Raw genomic sequence first — 22,901 nt, 5'->3', positions numbered from 1 at the left:
GATAATAATGTTTGCTGTATTTACATCAAAAGGTTGCTGGGAGGAAATGTGCTTTGTAAGATTTATGATGCTATTGAAATGGGAGTTATTTTTTAATATTGCAAAAAGCTCAATTATATCTAGATGAATTAGCCTCTTTGAAGATTATCTGAATAATATCCTTAATCCTAAAACAACTTTTGCTCGTCCATCAGCATTTCTCTCCTCGTCTTCATTTGGAGAATGTTTGGCCAATAAAAGGCCATTTTACTACTGAGCTAGGATAGCGGCCATACTTGAGACTTCACTGATGTAAAGTATTGCCAGGTGAGGAATTAACTCTACCAATGTGCACTGGCATCTTCTCTATAATTTATAATATTGGAGAATTGTCTAGAGCATTTAAGATGTTAAGCAACTTGTCCAGGGTCATAGCCAGTAGGTATCACAGAAGGGACTTGAACCTCGAACTTTCTGGTTTCTATGCCGACTCTCTACCCTACGCTGATATACTGACTTGAACAAAACAGATCACTGCTGCTTTAAAAATTGTGTGATCTAGCTGTGTGACCCTGGGTAAGTCACTTAACCCCAACTGCCTCACCAAAATGCAAAAATTTAAAAAAAAATTGTGATAGCCTTTAAAACTAAACATAATTTTTTCTGGAGGTATTGTGTATTATTTGGACTATGGCACACCTTCACGGAGAATGGAACAAGTCTTACTCGTTGTGATAAAAAATTTTCAACATTCTCAGAGATATCAAGGCTTTTGATGAAGTTATGATAGTTTTCTGGAGTCTGCCTGATCCTAATGGAGCTTTCAGAAGGAGGAAAATAAATCAGACAAGCTTATTTGAATCCTCATGGTACCTTCCCTAAAGTCCAGTTATTATAAGGTACTCCATCTAATGCTTAGGGGATGTGAGTGAAGAGGAAGGGCCAGCAAATTATTTCAAAGTCATAGAAAGCCTAACTGGGCTCACTCCCTTGGGGGACTACAATGTGGCCTTGAGGTTCACACTATACTGTCCTCCTTGGGTTCATCCTCATACCCCCTTGTGTTTTTGAAAGTGTTACCCTGGGAAAGGAAGAACATACCCACAGCATCTGAAAGCCCATACACCCTTTGTCCATAAGCATCCGTCTTATCCCAGATAAATGTATAGGCCAAATTGGGGGAAGCCTGGAATGATTTCTGAAATAGATGCCCTTCTACTGCTACCATCAGGTGAACTTTAATTAGATTCAGAGGCACGGTGGACTGAGTCATGGTGATCTTCAGCAGGGATTTATACCCAGCGGTCCTCGAGCTCAGATAGCACAGCCTCACAGTGGAGCCGGGGATCTCGATTTCTTCATGGAGGACCTGGTGGGGAACATAGTGCAGACATTCTTTATCAAAGGTGCCTGGCTGGTAAGCTTTTCTCACTGTGTTCATCCTGATCACTAGCTCATTCAGATGACAGACCTTGTATTGTTGGTATTACAACTTTCTGTGGCTGGAAAAGAAAAAATAATTCTATATCCCACGCTGCTGAGTGATGGGGCTGAGGTTACAATTTTTGAATTAATAATGATTCTTGGTCACTGTTGTGTTTCTTTTTAAAAAATCACACTGTTGGCAAAAGATGTAAATATGAATAGCAGGCTTTATTGCTAGCTGTATGCAAGGAGGCCGCAAGAGACTGTAATTATATGAACCTGTAACTTCCATTGACAATCGGTATAAAGCAACAGGGATGTAATCATGTAATATACCCTCGACAGTATTACCCAGGTAGATCATTAAGGAGCCTCTTACCATGTATCTCTGTGACTAGCAGGAATAAAAAGCAATTTGCAGGTGAGCTGCATACATGTATGATATTTTTAGTCTATTAAAAAGCACAGAAACCGCCAATGACTCAAAGGGTATCTGGGGACTCCAAAAGGGGACAGGAATCAAGGCTCGGTCTCCAGCAGATAGACACTCATCCCAACTCCTGGGTTTGAGCCTCCTCAGTGGGCTGTGTCTCCTAGTCCCTTCGCCCTGGCAATTTGGCAATCATTGCTAGGAAGGAGGAGAGATGTAGTAAAGGGGCATCAGCTTTGGCCTGGAACATGGTTGGTAGGAGGGCTGTGAAGGACGAGCTGGTTATTTGCTGTCCCTACCTGCGTCTCAGGCACGATGGGGTTCCGCCCAGGGGTAGCACTGAAGAATGTGGACAAAGGGGAGGAAATGATGATGGGATCAGGCCGGACAAAGCCACTGAGGTCACAACTAGGGATGGAGTTCTCTTCTGTTTTCATCACAAGTGTATCCATAGCATAGAAGCTGTTCCACGGAAGCCAGACAGTCCTCTCCTGGCTTATAAAAGGAGCTCGCTCAAAATGCAGGGTCAGGGATGCACCTCCATTGGCAATAAGGTCGAACCTAGGGAGAGGCAGAATTCACTCAGGAAGGATCAGCACTTCTTTGCAGATTGAAATTCATCATCACCTTTACATAGGGTTATCCGTTCTGCCTACAGTAGGCTAAATTTTCATGAGACCAGGTTAAAGGGTGGCAGTCATTGTCACTTTCTTCTAATTATTCCTTAGTCTCTTTCCAATTTAAGCCAATTAAAATCAATTCAGCAAACATTTATTTAGCTCCTACTATATGCAAGGCACATTCACCCTTTGGGTACCTAGGAGACAGGGTTACGAAACTATTAAGAAGGTCAGTACTATGTTTAGGCTAGGGGACCGCTGGCAGGGACTGGGACAGGATAGCATAGGAGAAAACCCTAATTCTGAGTCCAGTAGACCTCAGACATGTACACAAATGCCCTCTTGTGTGGTTCTACATATGCAGGCTTCTTATAGTACCCAACCCAAAGATGCTGGCCCTTCAGGGATTTTAGGCCTTAGGCATTATCAATTATTTTAGATTTTTTGTTTTTGAAAAGTTTTAGTGATTTTGTTTTACATTATATTAATTTCTGATTATAGTCCTCCCACCATACCATTAGGCCTCCACTAGTAACAAAGATTTAAAAAGAAAACAGAAAACATAGTTCAGCAAAACCAACCAAGACATTAACTGAGATTCAATAGTATATACGATATTCCACACCCTGGGTTCCCCATTTCTGCACTGAAGGAAGGGAGACATTGTTTCTCAACTCTTTTCTGGGGGGGTAGGCCTGGTAATTTTAATTACATGGAATTGTCCAATCCACAATCCACATGGCTCGCAAAGTAACATTCCTAAAGCACAGGTCTGACTCAATAAATTCCAGTATTCCCTACTATCTCTGGCTTTTAAAACTCTCAATATCTTACTTTCCAGACCTACATTTTCCCTCTTCCCATAATCTGCAGTTAAACCAAACTAGCCTATTGTTCACACGTGGCACTCCTCCCATCTTTGCGCCTTTGCATAGGCCATCCCTCATGTCAGCAATGCCCTCCCTTCTCACCTTTCCCTCTCAGAATCTCTAGTACAATTCAAGTGCCATCTTCTACATGAGGCTTTTCCTGATCCTTCTAGCTGCCAATGCTTTCCCCTAAATACATTATTTTGTTTTTATTTTGTATATCATGTTTGTATATTGTATATGTATAATGTGCGTGTGTATACACACACACACACACACACACACACACACACACTCTCACACACTCTCACACACGTTATTTTCCCCTAATATAATGCAAGGTTCTTGATGGCAGGCACCTAGTATGACACTAGCACACAGCTGGCCCTTCATAAACACCTGCTGATTGATTGAACTCTATGTTACAATTCTTTCCATTTATATTATTTAGCTAATTGTTCTGCCAACTTAATTTTGTATCAGTTCATATACAGCTTCTGACATTTCTCTGAATTCTTCCAATTCGTAACTTCTTGTGACTCTACCATATTCTATTACATTCATATTTCATCATTTGTTTAGATATTCGTAGGCTTAGAGCTGGAAGTGAAGTCAGTGGCTAGTCCTGGAAAACAGTACGCTCTCCTATGTATCTTCATAAGTGCTCTATGTAATGCAACCCCTTTATTTTACAGATGAGAAAAATGAGATCCATTCTCCAAACGATGTGTACCTGTTTTGTTTCCGGGTCTTTGTTACCATAAGAAAGCACTGCAATGAATATTTTAGACCTTTCTTTCTGTCTTTGACCTTCTTGGGGCATATGCCTAGCAGTGCGATCCGAGGTCAAAAGGTAACTCTCAGACATTATTAGTGAAAAGCTAGAGTACTTATGAAAATGACAATCTAAACCCATGATTGCTTTGCCTGAAGAAAGATTGAGCTTGGCCTCAAAAAGTCAGATTTATAGGTTATAATAAAGTGAGAACTTGAATGAAAACTGAGAATTTCAAGCAGATCTACACAATTCTCCTTTTTGCCATCAGATGTAGGAAACTCTGAGCACCGGTTGGTGAAAGAAAGGCTTCTGGGGGTTGGTAGTTTTTGAAATTACTTGCAAGATTTGCCAAGTGTTGGCAAGAATCTTCTTTCTAAAGCCAATGAAAAGTCTGAAACAAGTACACCTAGATCTCACGATAGGTTGATTTCTTAGGCTCCGCTCTCATGGGAATGATGACGTGCCTGGTCTTTGACATCCCTCTCCTCATCACGACTATCATGCTTGCCCCTTGAGCAATCTCAATTGAATCTGGCAGCACATCTTTGTCCAAGGCTGAATAACTTTTTACATTTCCTTTTTCAAGGATATTTTATTACGGCTCCGTGTCCAATGGATTAAAGAAACCACAGTACTCTCATTTTGGTCTGGGCTGAACTGGTAAGCATTCCAAATCAGACGATAATAGGGAAAGGTTCCTTTCTTCACTCAGCAGGAAGGCTTCTAAGTGTATTTAATTAGACACCTCTGATTACATTCTACCCCCCAAAGAAATAGGAGAGATAGCACATCATCAAAAGCCTCAGATGGAGGGAGAGAAGCTCTCAACAGGATGCACGCTATCATGTGGATTCATTCATTCCTTACCTTGCCACCCCATGCTGCCTTTCATTTTAAGACATGGGTGGAGTTGGTTTCCAAGGGACTATATCACAGTTTCTCTCCTTTCCCCTCCCATGCCCCACTCTCATGGGATGCTTTTGACATGACACGGGGGAGAAAGGGGTGGCAGCTTTCTGCAGCCTTGCCAAAGGTTGGCCTTTTTTTTTTCTTTGTGCTCTTAGCACTCAACATGTGAAGCAAAAAATAGCTTTTTTGGAGCCTCACTGGTGGCTTGGCCCGGCTGGGCCTCCAGTCCGTGTGGGGGTACCACATGGTTCCAGTAGATAGTACCATCTGTTCCCCGGCACGGGCATCCCATCCTAAGCAGGCCTCGAGCTCCGCAGAGCCACTTACGTGCCATCCTGGCGGGTGATGGTGTAGCCGTACTTTGGATATTTGACAAACGACACGTTGACACCGACAAGGGGAGTTCCATCTGTAGTCACCACTTGGCCTCGGATGAGAGATACCAGGCTGGGAGAAAGGAACACAAGGAAGCTTTAGCTACATGTGGGATCCCAAAGCAGTGCTGTTTGTCCTGGTGTGTGCCTACCTATTGTCCCCAACCCTGAGTACCTTCGGGTCACAGGGTGAGAATTTCAACACTGATTTCCCACCTCAAACCAAACTGCCAGCATGAGGATGCAAGCACAGGGAGAGGGAGATTTTGCTGCTTTCCCTGACTAGAAGAACAGTCGGGGGTTTTTTGGCTTTTATGACCAGGATCTCCTGGGTTTCAGCATCTCTGCACCATTCAGCCTAGAAGTGAGACCCCGTTTCTCTTTGCCCTTGACACTCTGTCTGGGCATGACTTGACTTTTGCTTGGCCTGTGTTTCAGTCTTCTTGCACTCACTCACACCCCTGCTGCAGCCAGGCACAGGGAGAGCAGCAAGGCAGCATTATACATGGGTGAGAGCCTCCCCATCTGGTTTCTCATTTGTTTTCCATATTTGTGTTTTTGGCTCCAGAAGAAGGTAGCATTGGGAGCAACAGTTATTCTTATCCTTGAGGCTGAAGTGAGAGGAGGGGTTTGGGAAAAGCACATGGACTTTTTTGATGGGGTAGAGCATGTGTGTGCATGTGATTTCTCTCTGCCTCCTCCAAGGTTTTTCTACTGGCATGGAAATGGAATGGTTTCTGGGTTACCTCTGGTTATGTATCTCCTTTCAAGGTCTTTCCCTTTCTCTTTTTCCTTTAAATCACCTGACTACTATACAAAACACAGAGAGAGAGAGCCTTGGAAATCCCACCCAGATTTTTTTCCCCAAGGTCAGGGGAAAGAATCCCTAAGAGACAGTCTCTAAGTAAATGGAATGTCTGGACTGTCATCCATTGTCATTAGCCTCCAACTTAGTGACGGCAATACTACAAAATCCCATGAACCTGGGGAGAGGCTTCAATGTCCCTCTCAAAGTCTACAGTGGGGAAAGGTAGCTTTCTTCTCCCACATAAGTTTTTTTGACTTCATAGAGAAGTAGGATAATAAAGAACCCTCCTTTCTGAACTGACCCTAGAATATTAGACAGGTCTGCAGCTGTCTCCTTGGCTTTCATAGGCGCTGGGCAATTTGGCAAAGGCAGAGAGATTCTTGACCCTCAAGGTTCCTGGATGGGATCCCAATTTCTGGACTGGGGAATCGAGCCGACTCATTCTTTGCCAAAACTATGTCAAAGTCTGCATGAATTTTGGAATCTGTTCATTCCTGCAATTCCCGGTGCCCCAGAAAGCTGAAGGGATGCTGTCTGGGAGCCCCTCTCTCTGTATTAGCAACACCCCCACTGTTGTTTTACAGACCCTTTTAGTAGCTCAGGAATGTTTCGAATGCTTCCATTGACAGTTCTAAATTGTCTGCTACTGGCTGAATAACAAATGAATTCCCATTTTTAGCTTGTTCCAACTGCATTGGTAGAGTCTCCTGGTAGTAGAAAACTAATTTGTGAAAATAATCCTGTTGTGCAATCTAGCTTTCTTGTCTTTGGTAGATCAAGATTCCTTCTAGGTCTGACCAGATACTATTTTAAAAATCAGCAATGTGTGCTAATGACCCTATGATAAATAGTAGGCACAGTGGGATACCAAAATCCATAGGCATTCACATTTCATATGTATCTTCTTTTTTAATAGGTCTTCTCCAAATAGGTTTTGGTACCATACACTTTCATAAAAGCCACAGAAATAAAACAGGCTGAGTTTCATGTGATTTCTAAGCCATGTTTTTCTAACTCTTCATTATTTCTGGCTTTCTCTCTTTTTTCTGAGCAGCCAATTTACAGAATAAGATTCAGCAAGACATCCCAACAGTTCATGTCTATTTATGATTATTGATGTGTAACAATTATCACATTATCTAGATAGTGAGATCTGCTATATAAATTATAGGGCTATATTCAAGGCATTTTAGTTATTTTTATACTGCATTATCTAGGGGAACGCCTTCTTAGAATTCTTGAAATAATTCCTTTTTTACTCCTGGCATTGTCCTTCATTACTCGTCAGATAATAATGCACTGAAATTCACAGTTGTCCTGAACTTCAACCTATGTCTAGAAGCAGCAGAACTAAAACATACCAAGGATACTACGGAAGGGCATTACATTTCAAGTCGGAGTGGGACTAAGTAACCTCTAAGGTCTCTTTTGACTCTACGATTGTGTGATTTTGTATTGCTGCCCAAACGCTGCCTACCCCGCCCCAAAGCATCATTGCAATTTTGGCAGTTCTATGTATTGCTATTTCCGTTCTAGACACAGTCATCTATTTCTCGAAAGCAACATTAGTTTGTTCTGGGGATGAGGGACCCCTGGTAGCCCAGTCAAGACTTTGGGGGTGCCTTTTCTGCCACCTGAAGCATCCTCCTAGCTCACTATGCCTTTTTCATGAGCTGCTGAAGATAAAAGCTTATCTCAATCATAAATGTTAAGAAAAAAATTGAAATGAAGGTGAAGCCAAAGGGGAGGGAATAATGAAAGTTGTTTAGGATAGCTAGGTGGTGCAGTAGATAGAGCGCCAGGTCTGAAGTCAGGAAGACTCATCTTCCTCAGTTCAAATCTGGCCTCAGACACTTACTAGCTGTGTGACCCTGGGCAAGTTACTTAACCTTGTTTGCCTCAGTTTCTTCATCTGTAAAAAATGAGCTGGAGAAGGAAATGGCAAACCACTCCAGTATCTTTGCCAAGAAAACCCAAAACGGGATCATAAAGAATCCAATTTGACTGAACAAAAACAACAAATGAAAGTTGCCTAAGAAGTGATTCATTGTTGCCAGAACTATCTCTAAGTACGGACTAGATGGGTGCATACATATTATAGGCACACTGTATGCAAGTCACATGGAAAGTCATGTGGCTCAGGAAAGGTCCCAGTGATCCTCACCCTTACAATCTACCTCCAATTATCCTTCCTCACTGGTTAGGAATAGTTGCTGAATCCCTTTCCCAAGATTAGGATTTAACAAAGAAAAGAAACAATTATTTGACTAAGGCATTTATCCTCATAGGTCTGAGGTTTCAAATGCAAACTTCTTGGTGTGGTGACCATTGTAGAAACACAACTGAAAAAAATATTGAAATTCTTACTACGACGATTTTTAGGACATCAAATGCTTTTGGAAAACAAGAGTCTGATGATTATATCTACATGTAGATCCAAAACCATATGGACCTTACTTCAGTCCGAAAAGGTAAATATCAGAATAAGGCAAATACCAGGGAGAAAATATATTTCATAATGTTTTGACCTCAGAGGGCTTGGACTTCACTTTAATTTGTTCAAACTTAAACAATAAGAATGGATTTGGAGTTGAGAGCTTGGGATCCTATGCCAGCTCAAAGTATTTGACTTGCTCAGCATCACAGAGGTGGATGGAAATGGAATTTAAAGCAAGGACCTCTCAGACCAAATCCATCACCGTTTGCACCACACCATGCTACCATCCAAAGTCAAATGACACTGAAAGAAACAAAGTAGAAACTTACTGGATGAGTAGAAGGAATGGATTTAGAGAACAGACAAGGAAGAAGTTTGTTTTGTTTTTTGGAAGGAGCTCAATACCATGGAGTAAATAAAAACTGAACAAATCCTATTGATAACTTACATTTTGATATCTTTCTTCTGAATAACCTTAAGATTTCAAAAAATGAGATAACATATGCAAAGTTCTTAGCAAACCTTAAAGTAGACAGACCACTGGACTTGGAGTCATAAAGATCTGAGTTCAAATCTATTCTCAGAGACTTGTTAGCTATGTGACCCTGCACAAGTCGCTTAACCTCTGCCTCAGTTTACTCATCTGAAAAATGGGGATGATAATGGCACCTACCTTTCAGGGCTGCTGGAAGGATAAAATGAGATAATGTTTGTAAAGAGCTTTGCTAACTGTAAATTATTATATACATGATATTATTATTATTGTTAATTGATTATCTCATTTATATTAAAAACCTCTACGTAAGAAAGGAAGAAGGAAGAATTCTCCCCATTTTACAGATAGGGTTGAGGTGACTTGTCCAAGATTATACTGCTAGTCAGTGATACAGATAAGACAAGAATCCTGAGTCCTGAGTTCTAGCTCAGCAGTTTCATTACTGGGCTTGTGGAATCTTGAAATTAATCCTGAATCTGCTTTTATAATATTCATAAATTTTAAATTAGCAAAAGAGAATAAGCTAGAGAGGAAAAAAAGAACCTGACTTTACAGCATTATGTCAGAAGTGAAATGGAGTAGAACAATGAATAAATAAGAAAATAAAATTCCAAACAATGATGGTGACAATAGCTCCCATGCTTCCAAGACAAATAGGTAAATAAAAAGCAGCTGACCATTTTGAAAGGTTAAGTGTCTGATTTCTTGTAGCTTTCTTGAAAATGACCAGGAAACCTACGTGCGGGCTAGTTTCCCCAGTTTCCACTGCTTCTCATTCCAGACATCTGCCCTTCTTGAGTTGAAGGCCAAATGGTTATGTAGAGAGCAGGGCTCCACCCTGGGGATAATCTGCCCTGCCTAAATACAAGTAATGAAGACAGTCTTAATGGGCCACGACAGGGGGTCCTCAGTGGGGCTGCCTCTGTGCCAAGAGAGAGTATGGAGTAATTGAAAACAATGTTTCCTGTTTAAAGATGAATGGAATCATAATGACAAGTGTCCAACCTTGCTGTCATGACAGGCTCAAGGGCAGGGGGCGGGGAACAAAGCAGTGATGCTATATATCGGGAGGCTACCTGCTGTTGAAGGGGTTGTCTCCGGGAATGATGTGGGTGCTGTCCTTCCCCACTAACAGTTTGATACGGTCATAGAAAGACTTCACGGCTGGCAAGCCCGTCTGACCCTGCTGAATGATGTCGAGAGGGTCTCGGGATCCTCGGCAGAGCAAGCTGTTGTGACAGGTCGCCTGGAGGCAGCAGTCAGGGTCCAAGCAGTCCACCAGGCCATCTGGAATGACAGAGGTGAAACCACAGCCAGTTAATTTCACTACCCAAGGCCACTCGATGACCTTGTCATTAAAGAGACTTCATTCAGCCTTCATTATTGTTGTGACACTGCCTGAAAACAAACCAAAAACCCCAACAAACTACCTATGCAGTGGTCTCAAACGCAAATAATGGAACTCCACAGGATTCCTCAAACTTCACAGTAACTAAGTGCTTCCCCATTTCCCTCCAAGCACTTATCAAGTTGCTAATAAGTTGTAAAATTGAGTGATATGTGTGAACGGCAAACCCATTCTACAGGCAAAATCCTGGGGAGTGGTGAAATCCTGGGACTGGGCAGTTAGCTGGCAGACTCTCTGAATTATCAAGATGTGGTTATTCTACCCCTCACGTACCTCCAATGGGTGTGGTTCTTTTAACAATGACATTAAATTTTAACTTTTGTTGCTAACCATTTGGATTTTATATTACTTTCCTGTTTTCGCCTTTTTGGGGGTCTTTCTTTGTATCCTTAGCATGGTGTTTGGCACATAGCAAGCACTTAATAAATGCTTGTTGATTGGCTATTTGAAATATATCCCTCATCTCTTAGAGAGCCATTCCTTATGACAAAGAATAAAAAAAGAAAGAGGTGAACAAAAATAGGTTCAGTGAGACTAACCAACATAGCAGATGAGTCTGACTGGAGATGCGATACTTCATATCTATAGTACCTCACTTCTGCACGGAAGGGAAGGAGATGTATTTTCTTATTTCTTTTTTTGGGGGGTTTCCTAAGGATGCATTCCCCCTCACCCCTTTAAGATCTAATGGCTCTGTTAAGGGCGTTGGGAAGTGGAGTAGCCCAGGTTGGGGTTGTTCCTAGAGCTCTTCCTTTAAAATTGCCTCATTACACACTAAGAGAGGATTGGTCAAATACAGCTTTGCTGAGCCGCTGGGCTCAGACAGCAAGCCACTTGTTATCTAGCAAATTTAATACTAAGGCATTTTTGGCCTAATTAGCATTGTAGGAACTTGCACTAGAACCTTGAGTAGCAGTGAATTGACAAACATGTGCATTAGTCTGTTGAATCACAGACCAGGCTTTGCGTTTGAAATGGATTCTAACATAATTCTTTGGCACTACCCTTTTCATTTGGGTTCACTAATGAAATTGAAATATGTAATTCCACTGAAGTTCCACTGTAATTTAGCAATTAATGTACAATTATTTTAAAACATTACCTTCTTTTTAGCAAACAAACAAATTAGGAGGTTGCATGTTTTGACTAGTTTTAAATGATTAAAACTAGCCCCTCATTTTCCACATGGCCAAATGTTTTTTACGTGTCTTGGAACACATTTAGATTTGTAAAATTTCCGAGGTGGGAGGAGGGAAGGAGGAAGAGCAGCACGCATGATCGCATCAGCTTAGAGACTTTTCAAATCAAATATCTGAACATCTCAGCCAGGAGCATGGGTGGAACCTGCCAAATCTCTGGAGCCCAGCAGCATCCGAACACAGGAGATAACAATGGAGAGCTGTTGCCTTACAGCTGATAACACAGAGATACTTTATTTCTGATCCCTGGTTAGATAGATAAATAGATTGATAGTGCTTGGAGGAGAGAGAAGCAGAAGAGGAGAAGGAAGTAAAGTAAGAAGAAGAGGAGGAGGAAGAAAAGAAAGCAGAGAAAGAGATAGAGGGGACAGAGATGGAGGTGGAATAAGGAGAAGAGGAAGAAAAGGAAGAGGAGAAGGAGGCAGAGGAGATAGAGATGGAAGATGAATAAGGGGAAGGAGGAGGAATAAGGAAAGAAGGAGAGAAGAGTATGAAGAATGATAGAGGAGGATGAGGAAGAAAAAATAGAAAGAAAACCTATAGAATTTTGCATCTAACATTAGCTCCTGGGGATTGTCCTTAGCTAGACAGAAGGAACCTACAATTGAAATGACTGCTTCTGATTTAAAAATAACCTGCTGAGATATGTTGGCACTGTTTCATTCAGCATCCACAGAAACTTCTCAAGTTAGAAGAACTCTACTGTTGTTAAGAGTTATAGATTTCTTTCAGGTCAGCGGCCTATTCCCATTAGGAACTCCATCCATCTTAGATGCCCTTTCCATCCTGAAGCTGGGAATTTTTTTTCCTCTAGTCCGTTTACCACCCATTCCATATAATCAACGCAAGGACATCACCGAGCTCAGATAATAACTCAAGACAGTTTTCCTATTAAGCTCTGAACCCTCCCCCTACCCACGGTGTCCTCCTCTTTCTGGGTGTGTGACACCTTCAAAACTGTGAACTCCAAATTGCCCCACCGCTTAGTTTGTTCAATGCTTTTATTCAGGGGACTGTCAGTCAAGAGAAGTCCTATCAACATAGCAGAAGCAAAAAACAGGATATAAATTACTCCCTTCTACAGATTTACATTTACCTGCTCAAGATAGTGAACATTTTTGGCTACGTCTGTTATTATGTGTGAGCATATGTTATGTCTGTAATGACCTCATCATGCAGCATGATTATGGGCTGCTGTCACCGAACACTTTCTGACGACACTGTGAACTTTAAATTGGCACACCAATCTCCCAGTGGCCTGTCAGTCATGAGAATCGCATCTTTATGCCAGCAAGCCCCCTTGGATGCAGTCTGACATCGCAATCTTCAGTAAATTACCCTGTCACTGCCAATCTTGCAGTTATCTCGCAAACAATCAAGAAGGCAATCAAGCTGTTCTGAATTGCCAGTTCAGGACCTGAGAGGCTGGAAACGTCTCCATTCAAGAGCAGCAAGAAAGCTGCACGGCGCTCCTTTGACATTGGATGATTTATTTATTTTTTTTTCTTTCTTTTTCTTTGGTACGCATGCGTGTAATGGCGTTTGGGGGAGGGGCTGTTTACATTCCCAAGTTCCCACAAAGGACAAAACTTCAAGTTCACAGAAGGAATCCTCTACCACCCATCTTTCTATCCACCTAAGGTAATCATACAGAGACTTATGATCTTCCTTTTTACTTCATCCTACAAAAAGCTGTGAGAAGAAATATCAAGGTACTTTTTATGAGAACAGGAGCTAAATCACAGGGCTGGCTGGGATATGTCTGGTAAACAGCATGTGCTAATTGTAATGGCAATTTCAGAGAAATATGGAGTGGAAAAACTTACTAGGGATTAATTGAGAACATTCCTTTTTATTACATTTCAGAGAAAAATGAGAATATTTTAAAAACCGGTTTTTAGGGACTCAGAACTGAAATACAAAGATCAAACTGAATCACATGGAAACTCCAGTTCAGCACCTAGGACAGTGCTCTGCATGTGGCAGATGGCTAACCAATGTTTGTTGATGGATTCCTGGGTGACATGCTTCTTGTGTTTAGGCTACTTATTTCCACTCATGTCATATTCTTTTCCATTTCATAAAGCTGGAACAGCCTTCAGAAGTCATTTATCCTCTTCCCTTCCTTCCCCTTCCCTTTCTTTCTCTCTCCCTTTCTCCCTTCCCTTCCTGATGGATATCTGCCTTACCTTCAGATATCCCGTAACCTCTCTCATGCACTACATGGACTATAGTGCCGGATGCAATCAGCAAGCCACCTTGGGATATTTTTTCGATTAGGTCTATTATCCTGAACTCAGTTCTAGATATCTCATAGCTCCACCTTTCTACCTTAAATATTTACTTTAAGAGGTTTTTTTTTTTGTTTTCTTTTCAGTTTTGTGAGGTAAGATGGACAACTCTGTAGTAAAGACCTGGCCCTGCCATGTAACATACCACTCTACCTTACCCCAAGTTGTTGTTGTTGTTTTACTATGAGCTTATCAATCACACTGTCCAGGTTGAATGCCTCCAGAATGCTAGTCATAAACCTAGGGTCAAGCTTCTATGGAGAACAACGGAAGGAAGTTTCTTCTTGCCCTATCAGGACTGTACCTGCACAGTAGGAGAAGAGGGAACAAAAGGGGTATAGCCCCTCTGGAAACTCTACTGAGATGTATTACATCCTGAGGATTCACCTAGCCTGCTTTAAATCAGCTTTGCATCAGAAGCAAGAGCAATGCAACAGCCAATCTTGACTCCTGAGGGTGAATAAGGAAACCTACCTCTTTCTTTTCAGTAGAAGGGTGGCACACTATGGGTATGGAATGAGGCATGAGCTGTCACACATGTTTAATGTGTTTGCTTAGTTATACTTTGTTCCAAGGAGGGATTCTTATGGGGGGGGTGTGAAGGAGTGATGGGAGATGAGAGCAATATTAAAAAGGATTATAAAGAGAAGAGGAATCGGGGATCAGAACTATTATTCAGAACGATAATTTTTACTCCCACCTCCAGTTAGTAGTTGAAAAAACTAAAAAAATGTGTAGCAGTATGTTTGCCAAACCACTAGTCAACCAAACGATTACCAGGTACAGAGAATGGGAAAGGACATTTATTAATGGCCCTGTAGTAATAAATATGTGCTGACTTGATTTTTTTTGCTCTGATTTTGAAGAGGCAGGAAGCTAGGAGGGAGAGAGCAAGTTGGAAAATCATAGGATCACAGCTCCAGAGCTGGACTAAACCTCAGAAATCATCTAGTCCATTCCCCCCCATTTTACAGGTGAAGAAATAGAAGCTGAGAGAGGTTAAGTGACTTGCTTAAGGTCTCAGATGGTGTCAGAAGCAAGATCTGAGCTCAAGTGCTCTGTTTGCAAATCCACTACTTTTTCCATTGTTAACACATAATGATTATGACAAGTAGCTCCTCACATTTCCATACACTTTTAGAACTAGGTTCTGGGTTTCCTGAATATTAAAGATTATCTTTTCACGTTTATAAGTACCAAAATGCAAAACAGCACAAATTGGCAAAAACCAATTCATTTCAGGTGGAATGGGAAGCTCTGCTGGTATTTGCTTCCAAACACTGATATTTCGGGGGCAGTTGGCCATACACTCAAGGAACAGTTTTACAATCAGCCCTTGGCTGCAAGAACATGCTTCCGAGTTGGGAACTACCCAGATGCAAGGATGCTTCCCCCTATATGGCAGAATCACACTTTTTACATTTGACTTAACCTTCCATGCCTTCCGCCTTCCTTCTTTCAGCCTCTTCTGGATATTCTCCAGAAGTTGTTTTTTTTTTTTCCCCAGCTGGCCTGGGAACAAGATGAGAGCTTTCATATTTGTTGCTGTTGACTCAAATTAATGGAAGCATCTGCAAAAGTGGAATCCCAAACACCCAGAGGATAAATTTGTTGTTCTTGTGAAAATTTTCAAGTCCAGTTAACAAGGAGAACAGGCAGGATCAGAGACAGGAGGATGGAGGAGGAAGGGATGAGGAATAAGGACAGGAGGGATATGAACACAGCACTGGCTGTCATTTGTGGGATAAGGATGAAAAAGAACAAGGGACCAGAGAACCAATCTGGTCAAAGTACAAAAATGTAGTCTATAGGAGGAAGCCTGAGTAAGAATGTCCAAAGGTAATTTCTGAAATTCAATTAGTGACCTTGATAGGTTCCTGGGTGAAAGGAAAACTAGAAACCATTGCAGACAGATGGCACTAATGTTCACAGTGGAAGGATCTAGTTTTAAGGAAGAGATCTATGCCCAAGTAGCAAAATTATAAGCAAGGCCATCGTACCCAGGGATATTCATGATACCCAAGGCTTTCTTACAACTTAGACGTTAGGCCAGGATAATTGAAAGTATTCTGACTTGATGTAACCAAGAAGTGAAAGGAACAGGCAATTCTGACTTGATTTAACCTGGCAATATGAGATTAGCTCTTCATTGCTTCTGTGGGTCTCCTGTAGTGCCAGCCCTTCAAAGCAATAGATTAGCTGACAAGGTGCTCATTTTGAAGGTTTCACCCAATATACCAGCTACCTGATAGGTTCTTACTTGTCCCTCTTTCTCTCTCCCTCTTGTCTTGCCTCTCTCTCCCTCCTTCCTTTTCCTCCCTCTGTCCTTCCCTCCCCCTTCCCTTTTCCCTGCTGCCTACCTCTGCTCCCCCTTCCCAAGGGATCAACATTATTTTTACTTTTAAATATTACAGAAAGTGTACTTGCATTTGTGTGACTCCTGGAATGCTTTTTAGAAGTTATTATCTTCTATTTTTCTAATTCTTTTGTCAGTCTCTGAATTTCAGAGCCAGAGTTCCTAGCTCCATACCCCCTGCAGACTTTCTCATGACCTAGCCGAGAGAGAGCTCATTCAAGTCCAACAAGAGGTTCGATAGATATTGGCCCCACTAAAAAGCTTCTCTGTTGGTCTTCCTGTTACCCCACATTGTGCTTGGGGAAGAAAGCAAGGAATGACTAGAAAAAAATTCTTTCTGGACAAGGGACAGTCCCTGAATAGAAAGATCATTCAGGTAAGATCTCCATTTGTCACACGTAAGAAGAAAAGGAGAGAAAGTCACTTGACATCCTGAAATACCAATACAGAAATTGGAGGGGTATTTTTTAAAAAATCTTTATATGACATAGTTTGATTTTGGCTTTGCCTTGCCTCCTGAAGGTTAAAATGTTTGGAATTTTTTTTACTCAATGGAAGTTGATAGATTGGAGCTCCTTAGTATAAAAGAAGTAAAATAGTTTGTCACCTAATATACTGTGCTTTTGGTTTCATTATTACATTTGTTGTTTGCTGGACATGACTTTAGAAGAACGTTGAAGGTGAATACAAAATTTTTTGCCCCTAGCATGTGATTTTCATGAACTACTTTTCACTTACTTTGTGAGTTTCAGAATAAAAAATTCAATTAGGAATGTAATTTGTTTTAATATTTTATTTTGAAGACCAAAGACATTATCAGAAATTATTGAGTTATTATTGTATTCTGCATATGTGTCTATATGTGTGTGTGTGTGTGTGTGTGTGTGTGTGTGTGTGTGTGTCTCATTATCCCCTCCTTTAGAAAGGAAGCTTCTTATACAGCAGGGTGATTTCATTCACTGTTTTGTACCCTCAGGGCCTCGCACGATGTCTAGCAAATAGGTACTTAATAAAAGCTTGTTTATTGATAGGTTGAGATTCTCTTGTAAATCTGTCATGGCTCAGATTTTCAAATACTGAACCTTTTAAAAATTCTTTCTTAAAAAAATCTCTTAATCTACTGAAAACGTCTCTTGACTGTGTTACGGTATGCATGATTGTGAGTTAGCTCACAGTATTAACTGGTTAGGGGAAGAGGAGAAGGAGACAAACATTTGTGCCTACTATGTGCCCAAACTGTGTTAAATGCCTTAAAATATTACCTCATTTGAGACACTAATAAGGCAAAGGCTGGCGATCCGGTTCTGAGAGGGGACAGGTTGCTTTAGACTGTTCCAAGACCAGATTTCACCCCTGACTTTGGGCACCTTTCTGACAAAAACCATGTGTTGCCCAGGCTTACCAAACACTCATTCCTAAGCCTGAGAAATTAACTCAAAGTAGATGTTCTTTTGATAAGATATTTATGGCATTGTCTACATTCACAAAGAACAGTATGGAGAGGGGCCCTGGGTTTGCTGACTTTGAAGATCCTCACAGAGGGTGAGAATGAGAATAAGGAGTGAATGAGTAGAAGACAAGCAACCAGAAGGTTATTCTCGGTGCTATGGAATAACTGCATTATCTAAGCTTTCCATGGCCTCCACCCAGAGCGCCACCCACAGGGTGTTTAGGCTAAGAGCCCGCCTGCTATTAAAGTGCAATAATGATGAGAGGCTGCTGTGACCGAGTGGGTAGGCTAAGGTTCGGGGGTTTTTAGCCCTTTTTATCTCATGGACCTCTCTGGCTGTCTGGCTAAGTCCATGAACCCCTACTCAGAATAATGTTTTTAACTGTACAAAGTACATAGCATCACAAAGGAAATCAATTGTATGTAAACCTAATTATCAACATATTAAAAGTTCCAGTTTCATAGACCTCCTTTCTCTGAAATCTATGGGCCACAGTTGAAGACACCCTAAGATAGCAGTGACCTTGGAGCTCAAAGACTTGGATTCTATTCCTGCTTCTAACCCACACTATCTGTGAGATCCCTGGACAAGTCATCCTAATCTCTCAGTGCCCTTGTTATATAATACCAAAATGAATGCTAAATACTTAATTAATTAATAATTAATACTAAAAGTTGCAGAATAGGTGTCAATGTATATGTGTGGAGGGAGTTTCCTCACAGGGAGTTCTCTATAGGAACAAAATCATGGATCTGGAACAAGAATAAATGTTGATAATAGTAATAATTGCAAAAGCAAATAATTTTTTAGAAAATTAAGATGTAATTTTCAGCAGAGTGAGGCCAACAAATTACATCTCCTCCTTAGAATTAGATCCTTGGCTCCTAACTTAACAAGCACACCTACTTCTTAGGAAGGAAGGCAGCATCATATCCATCGTGTTTAGACCTCAAACAGACCTCAGAGGCCATCTGCTCTTAGATTTAGGCCTGGAAGGGACTTTAAAGGCCATCTAATCCAACCCCTTAATTTTTGGCAAATGGAGAACAAAGACCTTTAGAGGTTCAAAGACTTGCCCAAGAACACACACTAAGTTGCAGGATCGAGATTCAAACTCAGGTCCTTTTACTCCAAATTCAACTCTTTTTCCAGCCTCCCATGTTAATTATAGTTAACCATATATAGAATCACCAGGGACATGTATTCATGCCAGTCTCTTTATCTCCCTTTCAGCAGAACTATTTTTACTTTCAAACATTTTTGTTTGTTTGTTTCTACTCTATTTCTTCCTTCCCATCCCAGGCAGGGACCTTGGGAATAACTTCATCTGACATGCAATCTCTCTACTCCAAGAAGGGCCCTGGCGGCTGTCTCTGGTTCATCTCCCCCATGTTATCCCTGGGGTGTACTGTTCCTTAGCCACTGCTACAGGCTGGTGATTTCTATCCTGGTGTTGCTGTCACACCATTTCCTGCTAGGACCACTGCCCCAGTAGCCAGAGCAAATGGAAGTTTCTATTTCAGAGCATTGCCTGCCTTCTTACTGATTATATATATTTAAAAAAAGACAACAAGCAGAAGCCTCTGTCCTGTGTGAGCACATTGTGTAATTGATGGCACAGCAGCGAGCTATGACAGTGACCCATTCAACAACTTGGAAAAAGAATTGAGAGCTCACATAGAAACTATCACTGCTAATTGTGGTAGGGACACCTGAAAGCAACAGGCCAGAACGGCCTCTTTACGCTCTAGGGAAAGGCCATAGCTACCAAGAAGGGGGTGGGGTAGGAAGACTAGCCTTGTAAGAGAGAAAAGAGGTTCATTACATTTTCTAACTAGAATGGAGACTCAAAGAGAGAAGGGTAGGTTCTTTCTACGACCACTGAACAAAGTCTGAGGCAGACACAGAAACCAGTTAGTGGAGAAAAGGATGAATTCAGTTTTAGCCTTGGCTTTCTGCTGACACTTAGGTGCTTACCAGGACTGGGTGGCATTATCTCTGATAGCTCTCAAACATTTATTAAGCTCCTACTATGTTCCAGGCACTGTCCTAAGTGCTGGAGGTGCAAAGGAAGACAGAAACAGTCTCTGATCTCAAAGTGCTCACATTCCAGTTGGGGGGTTGGGGATATTGTGTCAGCCCCTTGTCACACACACAGTGTGATCTATAGGAAGGAAAAGCCTGAAATTTCAGGTATCATGGAAGAGCTGGGCAGGTTCTTCTGGAGGGATGTTTCTGGAAGGAAATTTCCCAGAGCTGCTCAGATCATATCATCTGGTTATGGTTTTGGGTACTATTGAAGGATGAGACTAGGGGAAAACCAGTGTTCTATTTGTCCTTTTAAATGGAACTTTTTCACTTTTACTGATAACCTTTGTTTTTCATCATCTGTATTTCTGATTGTATCATTCACTTCCCTCTCTGTGAATCACCCTTTGCAATCCGAAAGAAAAATCAGTTCAGAAGAACTAACCAATACCTCAAATGAGGTGACATACAATGTTCCATACTTGTCATCTCCCATCTCTGCAAAGAAGGGAGGGAGTTCATTTTTATTTGGGGCCAAGCTTGGTCAAAATAATTACACAGAAATATGTTTCATTTTTTTTGTTCTTTTCATTTATATTGTTAAAGTTGTTGTATACATTGTTTTAGTAGTTCCGTTACTTTACTTTGGCTAGGTTAATATGGAATTAATTATGTAATGTATAATTAACCTTTCCAGGTTTCTCTGAATTCTTCATATCCATCACTAGAGTAATATTTCATCATATCTGTAAACCATCATTGTTTATCCATTCCCCAGCCACTGGGCATCTGCTTTGTTCCCAGTTCTTTGCTATCACAAAGAAAGTGCTACTATGAATATATTGTTATACTTATTGTCTTTGACTTCCTTGGCAATGTGATCTCTGGGCCAAATGGTACGATAGTTTAGTCATTTTTTAAGCATAATTTTATACTGAAGTAGCACTTTAAAAAAAGGATCTAGTCCTACTGGGCACATATCTAAGGAGGTCAATTACAGAAAGGCCCCATATAATCTCCATACCATGCCATCTGTTTGCTCTCCAGCCATAATCTTTATCACCCTCCAAGCAGAATCTTGGACTTCAATGCTCAGTCCCCTGACTCTGATAAGTAAGCTTTTGTATCTTATTCTTTGAGTCACTTTCCAGCCATCTCCATGTTATACTGCTCAGGTATATCTCTCCTTTGTTCTACCTTTCCATCATCCCTTTATGTGCTATCTTTTTCCTTTAGAATATAAGCTTCCTGAAGGCAGAAACTGTCTTATTTGTTTATATTTGTATCTCTAGCACTTAGCATAATGTCTGGCACATAGTATAATGTCTGCACATAGTAAGTGCAGAATAAATGCTCGCTCCATCCATCCATCCATCCATCCATCCATCCATGTGTTCATCCATCTTGTCTATCTACCAAATTATTCATTGCACTGTTTGGAAGAGTAAACATTGGAAACAAAGCGGGTGCCCATTTTTTGGGAAACAACTATCAAGGTGTGGTAATGTAAATGAATATGCTATGCCATAAAAAACAACAAAAATGAGGAATCTGGAGAAACTTAGGAAGACTTACTTGTTTGAACTGCTGCAGAGTAAAGTAAGCAGAACCAAGAGAACAATATAGATAGGGATTCTAATGATGTCATATAAAGAATTAAAGCACTAAATGAACACCAAATTCTGAGTAACTGCAATGACCAGCCTCAGCCCCAGAAAACATCGCATATTTTAGATAATATACCTCCCTCCTTTCCTTACAGAGGTATAAAACTATTCTGTCTAACTATTCTACATATGCATGCTGCATACGTTCTCAGATGTGGTCACTGTGTTACCAGTTTTGCTTAACTGTGGTTTTTGTTTTTTTTTGGTTACACAGCAAGGCTCAGTACAGGGAGTTAGGGTGGGTTATATGGAAATAATTGTGATGTACAAACAAAAGGCCTCAATAAAATCTATTTTTTTTCTCTATAAAAGAGAACACCATGGTGAATCTGCTATCTACCAAAGTTGAAGGGGGCTTGGCATATCACTTATTCTCTCAACATATACATATTATTTACTCTGAGCCCCTTACAGGGAGCCCAAGTCATCAGAATCTTAAAACTCACAGGCCAAGACTCTGTGGCAAAGAGATTTCCCAAGACACAGAGATATCCCTGACAAGTCGTACCAATCAAACCACAACTGCTTCTTGATCTGCTTGTCACCTCTGGAAGGCAGAGCGTCTTTCCTTGTCTCTGGCCATCAGGCAGCGGGGTATTGTCACTCTTTTTCTACATCTGTCAGGCTCAAAGACATAAAGGCCTGGTTCTCTGGAGTCCTCTCTAGTCAAGTTCTCTATTTAGACCAAGTCCCTGATTAATAATAATAACAACTAACATTTATATAGCTATTATAGACTCATTATATATTTTATGTAATATAAAGTATTGTATATTACAATAGATCTATCATATAACTATAGAATACATAGTGCTTATCATATGACAGGCACTGTGCCGAGTGGTAAAGTAATAATTGTTCAATTGGTTCAGTCGTGTCTGACTCTTAGTGACCCCATTTGGGGTTTTCTTGGCAAAGATACTAGAATGGTTTGCCATTTTCTTCTCCAGCTCATTTTATAGATGAGGAAACTGAGGCAAACAGAGTTAAGTGACTTGCCCAGGGTGACACGGCTAGGAAGTGTCTGAGGCTTGATTTGAACTCATGAGGATGAGTCTTCTTGACTTCAGATCCAGCATTCTATCCACTGCACCACCTAGCTGCCCCCAATAATAATGATAGCTACTTTACATAGTACTTGCTACATGCTGAACATTGTGCTAAGCACTTTAACATTGTTATCTTATTTGATGCTCACAACTACCCTTGAAGGTAGGGGCTATTATCATCCTCATTTTCCAGATAAGGAATCTGAGGCAAACAGATAGTAAGTGATGTGCTCAGAATCATACAGCTTGAAAGTATCGGATACTGAATTTGAACTCAGCTCCTCCTCACTCCAGGCTGGTATTCTATATACCGGACCACCTAGCTGC

At 41.0% G+C, this 22,901-nt stretch overlaps 1 protein-coding gene across 1 annotated transcript in view; it reads right to left on the bottom strand.

Moving 5' to 3' along the window:
* The window catches only part of TENM2 (teneurin transmembrane protein 2), a 376,176-nt gene that overhangs the window by 49,544 nt on the left and 303,731 nt on the right, over nt 1-22,901 (bottom strand). The window contains 4 exon segments of the mRNA XM_020992339.2: nt 1,081-1,348; nt 2,134-2,395; nt 5,338-5,457; nt 10,202-10,412. Coding sequence (XP_020847998.2) covers nt 1,081-1,348; nt 2,134-2,395; nt 5,338-5,457; nt 10,202-10,412 — 861 coding nt within the window.

Source organism: Phascolarctos cinereus, unplaced genomic scaffold (genome assembly GCF_003287225.1).
Source record: "Phascolarctos cinereus isolate Bilbo 61053 unplaced genomic scaffold, phaCin_HiC Scaffold_2;HRSCAF=192, whole genome shotgun sequence".
Taxonomy (NCBI): domain Eukaryota; kingdom Metazoa; phylum Chordata; class Mammalia; order Diprotodontia; family Phascolarctidae; genus Phascolarctos; species Phascolarctos cinereus.
Note: the sequence above shows the minus strand (reverse complement) of the source record. Positions and strands in the feature narration are given on the sequence as shown.